A 15,060-nucleotide genomic window follows, 5' to 3' on the forward strand; every position below is an offset into this window, starting at 1 on the left:
AGCAGTTTGGCGCCTGGCTTTGGCCCAGAGCGCGATCCTGGAGTCTGGGAATCGAGTCCCGCGTGGGGCTCCGGGCATGGAGCTTGCTTCTCCCTCTGCCTGTGTCTCTGCCTCTCTCTCTATGTCTATCCAAAAAAAAAAAAAAAATCAGAAATAAAAGTATCTTTATTCAGAGATAACACGATCTTAAGCATAGAAAATCCTAAAGAATTCACACAAAAACTACTAGAGTTAATAGATAAGTTCAGCAAAATTTCAGAATACAAAATCAACACACAAATTTCAGTTGTATTTTTATACACTGTCAATGAACATTTCAAAAAGGAAACTAAGAAAATTGGGACTTAGACATTTCTTCAAAGAATGTATACATATTGCCAACAAGCACATGAAAAGTGTTCAACATCGTTATTCATTACAGAAATGCAAATCAAAACCACGAGTTATCAGTTCTCACCCATTAAAATGACTATAATTAAAAATGGAAAAAAGCGTTAAGGAGGATGTTGAGAAATTGGAGCCAATATACACAGCCAGTTGCAATGCAAAATGGTGCCCCTGCCATGAAAACCAGTTTTAATAGTTTGAGGAACAATCAAATTATCATATGACCCAGCAATTCCATTCCTAAATGTATACATATATATAATAGGCCCTCAAATACAGGTACATGCTTATTCATGGCAACAATATTTATCCTCAACGAATGGAAACAAGCAAGATGTCCACAAATGGATGAATGGATAAACATAATGTGTAACATATATTTGATGAAATGTTACTGAGTTATAAAAAGGAGTCAAGTAGAGATACATGCTTTGAGCAAATTCCTCTCTTCTACTCTAGCAGATGCCAGAAGTTTCTCTCTGGAGAGGATAAAGTCGAATCTATTTACCTACCAAAGGGTATCTTGATTGCTTCTAAGTTTTGGCAATTACCAATAAAGATGATATAAACACCTGTGTGCAGGTTTTTGTGTGGACATAATAAGCTTTCAGTTCCTTTGGGTAAATACCAAGGAACATATTGCAGAATCATATGGTAAGCATATTTTTAGTTTTGTAAGGAACAGCCAAAGTTTCTTCCAAAGTGATTGTACCATTTTGCATTCCTGTCAGTAATAATGGAGGGTTCTTGTTGCTCCATGTCCTCACCAAGATTTCTTGTTGTCAGTGTTCCAGATTTTGGCCATTCTAATAGGTATGCAGTGGCAGCTCATTGTTGTTCTCATTTGTATTCCATGATGACAGACATATTATGTGGAGCATATTTTCGTATAATATTTGTCATCTGTATATCTTTGGTGAAGTGTCTGTTAAGCTCCTTAGACCATTTTAAATTAGGTTATTTTTTTCCCTTATAGAGTTTTAAGAAATACATGTATATTTTGGACAACGGTACTTTATCAGATGTACCTTTAGTAAATGATTTCTTCCAGTATGATCTTGTTATTGTCTTGACATTGCCTTTCACAGAACAGACATTTTTAATTTTAATAAAGTTCAGCTTATCAATTTTGCTTTAACAATCATGCCTTTGGTCTTCTATCTAAAAAGTCATTATTATACCCAAGGTCATCTAGATATTATTCCATGTTATCCTCTAGGATTTTCATAGTTTCACTTTTTACTTTTAGGTCTATAATCAATTTTGAGTTAATTTTTGTAAAGGATATAAGATTTGCATCTAAATTCATTTTTCTACATGTGGATATCCTGTTGTTCCAGTACCATTTCTCGAAAAGACTTATCTTTGTTCCATTGTATTTGCTTCTTTGTCAAAGATCAATTGACTAATATCATGTGGGTCTATTTCTGAACTCTGTTCTGTTCCCTTGAACTATTTTTCTATTTGTTCACCAATATCACATTGTCTTGATTGCTGTAGACTTATAGTAAATCTTCAAGTTGGGGAGTGCTAGTCTTTCAGCTTTATTTTTCTTCGAGTATAAACTTTAGAATCAGCTTGTTGATATTCACAAAATAACTTGCTGGGATTTTAATTGAGAATACATTGATCTATAGATCAGTTTGGGAATAAGTGATGTTTTGACAATACTGAATCTTCCTAAACGTGAACATGGAATGTCTCTCCATTTATTGTCTTTCTTTAATTTTGTTCTTTGAAGTTTTATAGTTTTCCTCATATAGATTTTGTACATATTTTGTTAGATTCATAGCTAACTATTTCATTTCTGGGGCACTAATTAAATTGTATTGTTTTGAATTTCAAATTCCACTTGTTCATTGCCAACATTTAGGAAAGGAATTTTGTATTGCTTTTTGTATATTAATCTTATATCCTTCAACCTTACTTTCTTTTTTTAAAGATTTTTATTTATTTATTTGACAGAGAGTAAGCAAGAGACCATGGGCAGCAGGAGGGAGAGGGGCAAAGGGAGAAGATGCAGTCTCCTCACTGAGCAGGGAGCCTGACATGGGGCTCAATCCCAGGACCCTGGGATCTTGACCCAGGCTGAAGGCACTTAACTGACTGAGCCACCCAGGTGCTCTGTAGCCTTTCTTTAATCACTTGTTAGTTCTAGGAGTTTTTGTGCATTCTTTTGGATCTTCTATATGCATTAACATATCATCTATAAACAAAGACAGCTTCCTTTCTTCCTTCCCAATCTGTATTTTGTTTCCTTTTCTTGTCTTATTGCATTAACTTGGACTTCCAATATGGTGTTGAAAAAAAGTGGTGAGAGGAGATATCCTTGCCTTGTTTCTGATAGTGGGAAGGCTAAGTATGTTAGCTGTAGCTTTTTTGTAGATGTTTTTATCAAGTTGAGGAAGTTCCCTTCTATTTCTAGTTTACTGAAAGTTTTTATTATGCATGGATATTTGATTTTGTCAAATGCCTTTTTTCTGAATTTATTGATACAGTCATGTATTTTTCTTTCCTAGACTACTGGTCTGACAGATTGCATTAATTTTTGAATGTTAAAGTAATTGTACATATCTGTGATAAATTCCACTTGGTTTGGAGTATAATTCTTTTTAGACATTGTTGGATTTGATTTGCTTTTATGTATTGAAGATTTTGCATCTATATTCTTTGAGAGTTGTCAGCTTTTTTTTTTTTTTTTTTGGAGGTTTTTTGAAATGTTTTTGTCTGCCTTGGGGTATTCAATGTTGGCCTCAAAGAATGAGTTAGAAAGTATTCCCTCTGTTTCTATCCTCTGACAAAGATTGTATAAAATTGGTATAATTTTTTCCCTTAAATGACTGATAGAATTTAGCAGTGAATCCATCTGAGCCTGGTATTTTCTGTTTTGGAAAGTTATTAGTAATCAATTCCATTTCTTTTTTTAAATTTTAATTTCTTTAGTTGATATAGGCCAATTCATGTTGTCTATTTCTTCTTGTGTAAATTTTGGCAAATTGTGTCTTTCAATGAATTAATCCTGAATTTCATCAAGATTATTAAATTTGTGGGCATATTACTTGTTCATAGTATTCCTTTGCTATTCTTTTAATGTCCATGGGATCTGTAGAGATATGCTGTCTTTCATTTATGATAGTAATACTTTTTTTCTTATTCTGGCTAGAGGTTTATTGCTTTTATTCATCTTTTCAAAAACCCAGTTTTTGGTGTCATTGATTTTCTCTATTGGTTTCCTATTCTCAATTTCACTGATTTCTGCTCTTATTCTTTTAAATTCAATTTAATTTTTAATTGAAATATAATTGACATGTAACATTATATTAGTTTCAGGCATATGACATAGATATATTGTGAAATGTTTACTGCAATAAGTCTAGGATAGAAAACCTGAACTATAATTGATAAATTGCTGAAGGTTCATTGTGAACAAGTCTGAGAGTTTAAAACTCCAGGGGACCCAATCATAGAGAAGTCCTCACCACTATACAACACTTTTTTTTTTTTAAGATTTTATTTCTTTATTTGTGAGAGACACACAGAGAGAGAGAGGCAGAGACATAGGCAGAGGGAGAAGCGGGCTCCCTGCAAGGAGCCCAATGCGGCACTTGATCCCAGACCCCAGGATCACACCCTGAGCTGAAAGCAGATGCTCCACCACTAAGCCACCCAGGCATTGCTCTTTTTTTGTGTATGTGTGGTGAGAATTTTTAAGACCTACTCTCTTAGCAACTTTAAAATACACAACATAGTGTTACTAACTATACTCACTATGTTGTACTTTGACATCCCCATGACTTATTTATTTTAGACCTGGAGGTTCATAATTTTTAACCCATTTCACTCACCATTTATTCTCTGATCTCTGGCAGCCATCAATCTGTATTCATGAACTTGGGTTTTTTTTTTTTCTTTCTTTGTTTTTGGTTGTTTTTTAGAGATCATATGATATTTGCCTTTTTTTTGGTTTGACTTATTTCGGTTAGCATAATGCCTTCAAGCCCCATCTATATTGTTGGCAAGATTTCCTTCTTTTTTTTATGGCTGGGTAATATTTGTGTGTGTGTACATGTGATATTTCATTTATCCATGTATCCATAAAGGGTCACTTAGGTTGCTTCCGTGTCTTGATGATTATGTGTAATATTGCAATGAACATGAGGGTACAGGTATCTTTTTGAGTTAGTGTTTTTGTTTTCTTCAGATAAATACCCAGAAGCAAGATTGCCGGATCATCTGATAATTATATCTTTAACTTTTTGAACAACTTCTTTCTGTTTTCTATAGTGGCTGCAACAATTTACATTCCCACCAACAATGCACAAGATTTTCCTTTCCTTTTTTTTTTAAAGATTTTATTTATTTATTCATGAAAGACAGAGAGAGAGAGAGAGAGAGAGAGAGAGGCAGAGACACAGGAAGAGGGAGAAGCAGGCTCCACGCAGGGACCCTGATGTGGGACTCAATCCCGGGACTCCAGGATCACACCCTGGGCTGAAGGCAGGTGCTAAACTGCTGAGCCACCCAAGCTGCCCTAGATACATTTTTAGAGTACAATTCTTTCACCTCTTTTGTTAAGTTTATTACTAGATATTTTATTCTTTTTGATGCATTTGTAAATGGAATTGGATAGAATGCTCAGCTGAATCTGCCGATTTTTTTTTTTATATCTAGCTTGCCTTTACCATTGTTAATGTACTTCTGTTCTCCTTTCCTGTGGCTTTCTTAGATAAGTTGAGGAAATTCACTTCACTGCACATACATGTTCTGTTTTACCCTGAGAGCAGCCCAAAAGCCATGGGGAGCAGAAAATACAGAGCTGCCCACTTACCTGACATTACTTTCATTGGACATTCAATGCCTAGCTTGTTAGGTACCTCAGTGGATTAAGTTCTATGTTTCCAAGGACATATTCATGGTCTCACTATGTGATTTCATCATTAGTGGCTCTTGTAAACTCTCAGGGAGGCTGAAATCAGAATATGACCCAGAATGTTCTCATGATCTTCTCCTGAGAGTCCTCCTTTAGTAGTCTTCATTTAATAGTGGTGATTTTGTTCTTTTTTTTTATGCATCTGTGATAGTGTTTGCTATCCAATTTTTATTTTATTTTATTGTTTTTATTTTGAAAATGTCTTATACATTTTCAAAAATTTAAATTCAATTTGCCAACATACAGTATAACACCCAGTGCTCATCCCATCAAATGCCCTCCTCAGTGCCTGCCACCCAGTTACCCCATGCCCCCACCCACCTCCCCTTCCATAACCCTTTGTTTCCCAGATTTAGGAGTCTCTCATGGATTGTCTCCCTCTCTAGTTTTTCCCACTCAGTTTCCCTCCTTTCCCTTATAATCCCTTTCACTATTATATTCCACATATGAGTGAAACCATATGATCATTAACTTTCCAATTTTTTTTAACTTTCCAATTTTTAAAACTAGACAATATATTGTGTAGATATGTATATGTTGGAGAGCCTTATGTGCGTATGGATTCTGAACTTCAAAAGTTTTCCAAGAAGAAACCTCTGAAGAAAGGTTCAGAGTGCACATCGTTTATTTTGGAGGTGATCCTAAGAAACATTGGTAGGAGAGTAAGTGAAATAAGAAAGGGTAGGTAGCTGACAGAGGTTATACTGACAAATTACCTCTTTGGTTAACTGGAGTTTAATACTGTTAGAGAACTCTGGGAGTCAGAGTTATTTTTGTCATGCTCCAACTTTCTTTTTTTTTTTTTCTTAATTTATTTATTTATGATAGTCACAGAGAGAGAGAGAGAGAGAGAGAGAGAGGCAGAGACACAGGCAGAGGGAGAGGCAGGCTCCATGCACCGGGAGCCCGATGTGGGAATCGGGAATCGATCCCAGGTCTCCAGGATCGCGCCCTGGGCCAAAGGCAGGCGCGAAACCGCTGCGCCACCCAGGGATCCCATGCTCCAACTTTCTAAATCATTGTTTGAAGGCTTATGGACTTGTTAGTTTGTTGGCATTCTAGGCCAAATTTGTGGACATCAAAGTGGCCTTGGTGGCCAAAGATGGCCCCAAGCAAAGCAATACAGATGCTGGCAGTTGGAGATTGGCTAGTAAGAGGTAATGTGTAATAGATATGGGCAGGGCACCAACAGCATCTACCACAGGAGAAAAACCTTAAAACAAAGCAAGAGAATGACCTATCCAGAAGTTAGGGAAAGTGGAGGGATGCCTGGGTGGCTCAGTGGTTGAGCATCTGCCTTTAGCTCAGGGCATGATCCTGGGGTCTGGGATTGAGTCCTATATCAAGCTCCTAAAAGGGAAACTGCTTCTTCCTCCCCGTGTATCTCTGCCTCTCTCTCTCTCTGTGTCTCTCATAAATAAATAAATGAAATCTTAAAAAAAAAAAAAAAAGAAGTTAGGGAAAGTGGATTTACTTCTGTTGGAGGTAGCTAGAAAGAGAGGGCCAGATAGAAGAGCATCCAGGGCTCCTAAGTACCTGGAGATGTTCTATTTCTTATCCTGGCTGGTGAGTACATGGTAGTAACTGTTCACACTACACATATATGTATTATACACTCTTATGCGCATGATATATTTTTCACAGAAAAAAATTATTAAAAATAATGAAAGTTAATATTAAAAATTACAATATAGACCAAATAAGTATTAAAGTCTTATGGATCAGTAAAAAAAAAAAAATCACATGTCTTCTTTGCCTGATTTGGGATGAAATTGAAAGAGATTCAGGAGTCAGAGAGATGGAAATCAAGTATTAGCCTTATTACTGATAAAGATACTGAAAAAAATGTAACCTCAAATCTGCAGCGCTAGGGACGTGCCATTTCTTCCTTCCTACCAGCCATAATTGGCACAGCTAGACAAGCACAGACTTTTTTAGGAGTGAGAACAGACCAGAAAGCATGCTTGAAGAGACCTAATAAAAGAACCCAGAAGTGGCTGAGCGCAATTCCTTCTCCTAAACTCTCCTATAGGATTAATCACTTTTTCTCTGGCAATGAGTGAATGAGGGACATAGAGAGATCAGGCTGTTAATTTAGCTCAAATTCCCTCTGTAAAGAGTCACAGAAAGTGAGGAAAAAAGTTTTCCACTTAATAGTACGCATATAGTAATTTATGATAAAAGTGGCATTTCAAATAAATGGATAATTCAATGAATGTATTAGTGTTCCTGGCTAACTTTTAAAAATATATTAAACCCTACAACTATAGGGATGCCTGGGTGGCTCAGTGGTTGAGTGTCTGCCTTTGGCTTGTGCATGATCCTGGAGTCCTCGATCAAGTCCCATATGGTACTCCCTGCATGGGAGCCTATGTCCCTGCCTCTCTTTCTCTCTCTCTCTCTCTGTGTCTCTCATGAATAAATAAACAAAATCTTAAAAAAAAATAAATCCTATAATTGTAGATTTCAAAAAGCCAGCTTGTTTTCTATGTATATTATACTAAATTTTTTTAATAAAAATGTGTGATATGAACTAATTTTTATTTAAAAAAATACATATATGTATTTGTTCATATGTGAATCTGGAAGGACACACACCAAAATGTTAGCAGTTATTATCTCTGGGTGGTGGAAATACAAGTCATATTTATCTTTTTTTCTTCTTTAATGTTGAGCATATCTTTTTACTCAGCTAAAAAGTAAAATTATTTTTCTATAAATGTTATATGGCTAATTGCTACACTTTCATAGTCTGTTAAACTAGTAGATAGAAACAATATTTTTAAATGGGCAAAAACTATTTAGACATATCCCAGACTCAGAAATGCTCAAAACATGGTAGAGTTGGGAATACCTTTTTCTGATGCTAGTTAAAACTTTCTTTAATAGAATATAACTATAAAATTGGGAAGTAACAATCATTCAATTTTTCTTTCTTCAAGAAACAGACTCAACTACAGAGAACAAACTGATGAATATCAGAGGGGAGGCAAGTGGGAGAATGGGTTAAATAGCTGATGGGGATTAAGGAGTGCACTTTTTGTGATAAGCACCAGGTGTTGTATGGAAGTGGTTTTTTTTTATTATTTTTTTTGTATTGAGGTGTGAAATTGTACACTTGAAGCTAATATTAAACCATATGGTAACTAACTGGATTTAAATAAAAACTTTTTTAAAAAACCCAAGCCCCAAACCCCCCTCAAAAAACAAACAAAAACCAATCATTCATTATTTATCATTTCATTTTGTGCTTGATATTATGGCATATGGTTTAGGATTTTTTATTTCTTAGGTTAATTTATTCAAATGTACAAATGTCATGATGGTACCCAAACTAATATTACCAATGTTATTTGTTATTTTCAAACAAGAAACAACCTTAAATCACCCTAACATTTTACATTGCTCATTTATAACATGTACTTTTATTTATGTAGCAATTATTGATGACGATGTAACAATATATTCCTATATACTCAAATTGTTAAACTTTCGGTTAAATGAAGGTTAGGTAATTAAATATTCAAAAACATAGTATCTTTTTATGGTCTTTTACTTTACAAACAACAGAAACTGTACCCTTTTCAATTCAATAAAATAGACTAGGTATTTATTATGTGTATAACTTTGTTAGACATTATTAAGGTCAGTTCAATAAAATAGAAATGTTATTATTAAATGTGAGTTAACATTCTTACTAATTGAAAACATTGTGAAATACCAGAGCTCCTTCATTATATTTTATGAAAATAACAATTATAACAATGAAGTAGTTGCATTTTTATATTCAGTCTTGTTTTGATTTTCAGAGAAAAGAATTCTTTATTAGATCACTGTACTTTAAACTCTTGCAAGTTTAGCATGTAGGAATATTTTATTACATGGTCACTGATAAAATAATTGCTATGTGAACCTTTCATTGTTATATCAATAATGAAAAATATTGGAAATTTTTTTTAATTTTGGACATAAAAATTTGCAAGTTTTGTTTGGAGATCATTGCTATATTTGATCATTTGAAAAAATGTAGCTAATGCAAACAAAAATTTTCAAAAGGGAAGATAGGGGATCCCTGGGTGGCTCAGCAGTTTAGCGCCTGCCTTCGGCCCAGGGTGTGATCCTGGAGTCCCGGGATCGAGCCCCGCGTTGGGCTGCCTGCATGGAGCCTGCTTCTCCCTCTGCCTGTGTCTCTGCCTCTCTCTCTGCCTCTATGTCTCTCATGAATAAATAAATAAAATCTTAATAAAATAATAAATAAAAAATAAAAGGGAAGATAATAACCATACTACTCTACAAATTTCTTGAGAAAAGAGTCTACCATTTTTCCAACAAGTATAATCTTTTCACATAAGTATATAGGAGATTTTATATAACAAACATGGAATTAGAATACTATAAATTAAAAGTTCTAGGGCAGCCCCAGTGGCGCAGCGAAACCTGCAGCCCAGGGCGTGATCCTGGAGACCCTGGATCGAGTCCCGCATCAGGCTCTCTGCGTGGAGCCTGCTTCTCCCTCTGCCTGTGTCTCTGCCTCTCTCTCTCTCTGTGTCTCTATGAATAAATAAATAAAATCTTAAAAAAAATAAAAGTTCTATAGAATATAACTATGTTAATCATAAGTAAAGGATCATTAAATCCTTATTGTGACATGATTGTCCTGGTCCGTATCAACCAAGACCTATACTAACAGATGGATGAGATTATGCTCCATCAGCTTGGGATAGAGGGGAGAGAGGTGTGGGGATAAGAAAGAATGGTGAGGATAATTTGGAGTTATCATTAAAACACTAATGTATAAGTAGATGCAAAAGTATAAGGATCTGAAGGTATCCTCACGGTTTATTTCTTTTTCATCTTTACTTCCTGCCATTGTAAAATATAGTATTCTTTTCTTAAACAGTAGATATTATCTTAGATTTTGCTATAACTAATTATATATAAGCTAGCCTATTAGAATTTGGTTTAAAATAATTTTTACTTTTCTGTCTCTTTATTTAGGTGTAATGTCCAGTACTTGGGATTTGTATGATTCTTACAATGCTATGGAGCTTTCATCTTTAGCAGCAAAACAATCTATGCTTGAATCAACTAGTAGAGCAAGTATACCTCCTAAAGATCGAGAGCAAAGAATGCCAGGGAGTACTATAGAAAAAAGTAAGATTTCATTTATTTCATTTTTTAAAAAATGGAATGTTTCACGAATTTGCATGTCATCTTTGCACAGGAGCTATGCTGTATTGCTCCAATATTACTATATGTGCTGCCTAAGCAAGCACTCTTTCAGTTTTTTTAAAAATGATGTTTGCACATGCCATTGTAAATAAATTCTTTCTTAGTAGTTATAATACTCTCTGGTGGAACATAAAACTACAACTTTTACTCAGAAATAGTATTGTTACTTTTTCACATCATCTTGGACTCCGAACTAAAAAAATTAATTTTTCTTGGATATCTGTCAAGAGTTTCAAAGATTCTATCTTCTTCTGTTGTTTCTTTACTTGCTTTTAAGTTCTCTTTCATACGTGTGGGAACATGTGGGTTCCATAATTTTCTGTTTTTCTTTCTGTAGACTATAGTTTATAAGAAAAAGAACATCTGCTAGCTCTGTAACAACTTAAAATGGAGATAAATTGATGACCATGGCTTTTAATTGGGGATGATTTTACCTCCCCGGGGGACATTTGGCAATATCTGGGGACATTTTTGGGTGTCATGACTATGGGGGCATCTTTTGGGTCAAAGCCAAGGATACTACTAAAAATCCTTTGGTACACCAAACAGCCCCGATAAGAAATTACCTGGCCCAAATATAACACTACAAGGTTGGGAAATCCTGCATTACAACTTTAGCTTTTAGTGTTTTAAATTTTAAGATTAAATGCTTATAATTAAAGTCAACACGAAATTTTAATCTTTCAAATATACTTAGCAATCTGAAAGAATTTTTACATAGTCCAGCTATAAGGAATTTGTTAAGTTCCATTTCTGATTGTTTTGTGGTTAGACAGTTTTACTCTCCCTATTCTGAACTTTTGAGTCATTTTTCTTATAAAATAATATCACTACATATAAGGAGTAGTCCTTATTTCAGAATAACTACACATTGGCAAGTTTTGTTAAAATTTTAGCAAATTTTCATAAGGTAAACTGAAATATTTCTATTCTCACTCATTTTTACACAAAGACAAATGTAATATTTAAAAATAGGAAATATTTTTGAAAAATCAAGTTTAAGGAGAATTGATAATTTTCAGAAAATAATTACCATATTTATAACTGACTACATTTCCTTCAGAGATTCTGGATCTACAGGACTTACCACCTAATAGTTTGGTCTATCGTTATATCTTAAGATTAATATTTTAAAAAATTAAAACTTAAAAAACATGTCACCTATATTTTTTTTTGTTTTTAAAAGTTATATTTGTAGTCATGTTGACTATAGCTATGTTTTACTGGAAGTTGTTTGTAAAATAAACACCAGTTTATTTTCCTAGAGAACAATGAAGGGAAAAATGAATTATTAGTTATTACTAAAGAAATATTTATTTTTTCTTTAAATGTTAATGTCCATATAATAGGTTTGCTTTTAGAAGCTAAAATTTTTCCTACCAAAAGTTGCTAGGAAAAACATCAATCTTAGACTGAAAATTACATTGGGACTTCAAAACTGGATATACATATTCCACCTCTGTTAAGGCCACTGACACAGAAAAAGTGTAAGTGGAAGGTCCTAAAAAAAAGTCTCAGTTTGTGGATATTTAATTTCTTGTGTATATGGATGTTTTTAAAGGCAACAAGGGGTCATAAAGCCATATCAATATTAAAGAACTACAGTACAAAATAAAATAAAAATATATTTTAGTATTATAGCCAATTAAGGGGATAGGAGAGAACCGACCTAGGAAAAGGGAGAAAATGAAAAAAATAGGAAAAGATTGGCAACAGAGCTGAATGATCAGATTTATTGAGAATGTAAGGGAGATTCAGATAAAAACTAGGACTAGATAACCTCTAGGGTCCCTTTTGCGTCTGAGATTTTATAATGCAAACACAAAGAAAAAAGTTAAATATGGTCCATATTTGGTTTAAGAAATATTTCTATTCCATTTAAACTTTGAATATACAGGTTGTATTTTAACCTTCTATTATATTCGAGGGAGGAAAAAGGACCATGATTTTCATCTTTGAATATATGTAAGACCCTATCTCAGTTCATAGAGAAAGATTATTTTCAATTTTCTCTCATGGGATTTTTTTAATGGAACCTTTAGATTTTAAAAAAGTAATAGACATTTCAAGCATAGGTTTAGATTTACAGAAAAATTGAGCAAAGAGCACTGGGAAATGCTTATAATTTTTTCCTTCATTCCTCCCCCAACCACAGCTTCCCCTATTGCTAACATTTGGCATTAGGGTGGTACATTTGTTACAACTGATGAATCAATATTGATACATTATTATTAACTGAAATCCTTAATTTACAGTGAGGTTCATTCCTCATGTTGTACAGTTCTATGAGTTTTGGCAAATGCATAATGACACGTTTCTATCTTTACAGTCTTGTAAAGAATAGTTTCACTGACCTAGATATCTGTACTTCTGACCATTGCTGATCTTTTTATTATGTCTGTAGTTATGCCTCTTCCAAAACGTTATATAGTTGGAATCATACAATATGTAACTTTTTTCAGACTGGCTTCTTTCATTGAACAATAGGCCCTTAAGGTTTCTGTGGTCTTCTCACGAGTTGACAACTCATTTACTTTTATCACTAGATAATATTAAATTGTATGGATGTGCCATGATTTGTTTCTTTATTTGTTGAAGGATTTCTTGATTGCTTCTAGTTTTTGGTGACTATGAACAAAGCTGCTATAAACATTTATGTGTAGGTGTTTGTGTGGACATAACTTTTCACTTCATTTGGGTTAACCTAGGAGTACAGTTGCTGGATGATATAGTGAGAGTATGCTTAGACTCTTAAGAAACCTTGAAACTGTCTTCCAAAGTGGTTGTACTATTTTGTTATTATCATCAGCAGTGAGTGTTCTTGTTGCTCTTCATTCTTGTCAGCGTTTGATATCATTACTTTAAAAAATTTTTAAGCTGTTCTAATGGATGTATAGTGGTATCTCATTATTGTTTTTTTCTCATTATTGCTTTAATTTGCAATTCACTAATGATGTGTGATGTTGAAATATTTATTTATTCATTCATTCATTCATTTAAGAGAGAGAGAGCACAACACTGAGCTCGATCCCAGGACCCTGGGATCATGACCTCAGTTGAAAACAGACCCTTAACCAACTGGGCCACCCAGAAGCCCTGAACATTTTTTTATATATGTTTACTGGCATATGTGGATCTCCTTTGCTGAAGTGTCTGTTTGAATTTTTTGTCACGTTTAAAGTTGGACTGTTTATTTTCTTACTGTTGAGTTTTTTGAATTATGATAAATTAAGTTCTTTATCAAAGAAGTGTTTTGCAAAATTTTCTCCCAGTTTGGGGCTTGCCTTTTCATTTTCATAACAATCTTTCACAGACCAGAAATTTTAAATTTTAATAATTTAATAATTTAAAAATTTAATAATTTTCAATTTAATATATTTAAATTTAATATATTTTTTACATTTATATTTATATTTAATATATTTTTTCTCTTTCAGATTGTGCTCTGGTATTGTATCCAAAGATTTATTACCAACCCCAAGGCCACCTAGATTTTCCCTTATCTTTTTTTTTTTTTTTTTTGAGATTTTATTTATTTATTCATGGGAGACACAGAGAAAGAGGCAAAGACATAGAGGGAGAATCGGGCTTCCTGTGGGGAGCGTGATGTGGGACTTGATCCCAGGACCCCGGGATCATGACCTGAGCCAAAGGCAGATGCTCAACTGCTGAGCCATCCAGGCATTACTCTTACCTTGTCTTATAAAAGTTTATAGTTTTGTGTTTTATATTTAGATCTAAGGTTTGGGATGCCTGTGTGGCTCAGTGGTTGAGCATCTGCTTTTGGCTCAGGGCATGATTTCAGTCCAGGGATCAAGCCCCACATCAGGCACCCTGTGAGGAACCTGCTTCTCCCTCTGTCTATGTCTCTGCCTCTCTCTCTGTGTCTCTCACAAACAAGTAAATAAAGTCTTTAAAAAAATAGATCTAAGGTTCATTTCAATTAATTTTTGTATAAGTCATAAATTCTATGTCTACATTTTTTGGGCATATGGATGTCCAGTTGTTCATATGTTGAAAAGACTTCTTTGAATTTTCTTGCTGCTATATCAAATATCAGTTGACCAGATTTGAGTAGGTCTATTTCTGAGCTTTCCATTCTGTTCTACAGATCAATTTGTCTATTCTTTCACAAATATCATATTGTCTTGGTTAACTGGAGCTTTATAGTAATTCTTAAAATTGGGTAGTATCAGTGTTTTATTCTTCAGTAATGTGTCAGCTATTCTTGGTCTTTCGACTGTCCGTATAAACTTGAGAATCAGCTTGTCAATATCCATAAAATAACTTGGTTGGACTTTGATTGGGATTGCACTGAATCTATAGATCAAATTGAAAAGCATTGGCCTCTTAACAATATGGAAACTTCCTATCCATGAAAACTTACTTGTTTGGATCTTCTTTGATTTCTTTCCTCAGAGTATTGTAATTTCCTCATGTAGATCTTCTACATGTTTTGTTAGATTTATACCTTAAGATTTAACTTTTTAATGGTAATATTAATAGTATTA

General features: G+C 34.0%; 1 protein-coding gene and 1 pseudogene across 1 annotated transcript in view; one reads left to right on the top strand and one right to left on the bottom strand.

The window, feature by feature from the left end:
• DNAI4 (dynein axonemal intermediate chain 4) overlaps positions 1–15,060 on the top strand; it is a 100,334-nt gene that overhangs the window by 40,938 nt on the left and 44,336 nt on the right. Inside the window, 1 exon segment of the mRNA XM_025428030.3 lies at positions 10,316–10,471. Coding sequence (XP_025283815.3) covers positions 10,316–10,471 — 156 coding nt within the window.
• On the bottom strand, positions 10,497–10,593 carry LOC112647670 (U6 spliceosomal RNA; annotated as a pseudogene).

Source organism: Canis lupus, chromosome 5, assembly GCF_003254725.2.
Source record: "Canis lupus dingo isolate Sandy chromosome 5, ASM325472v2, whole genome shotgun sequence".
Classification (NCBI taxonomy): Eukaryota; Metazoa; Chordata; class Mammalia; order Carnivora; family Canidae; genus Canis; species Canis lupus.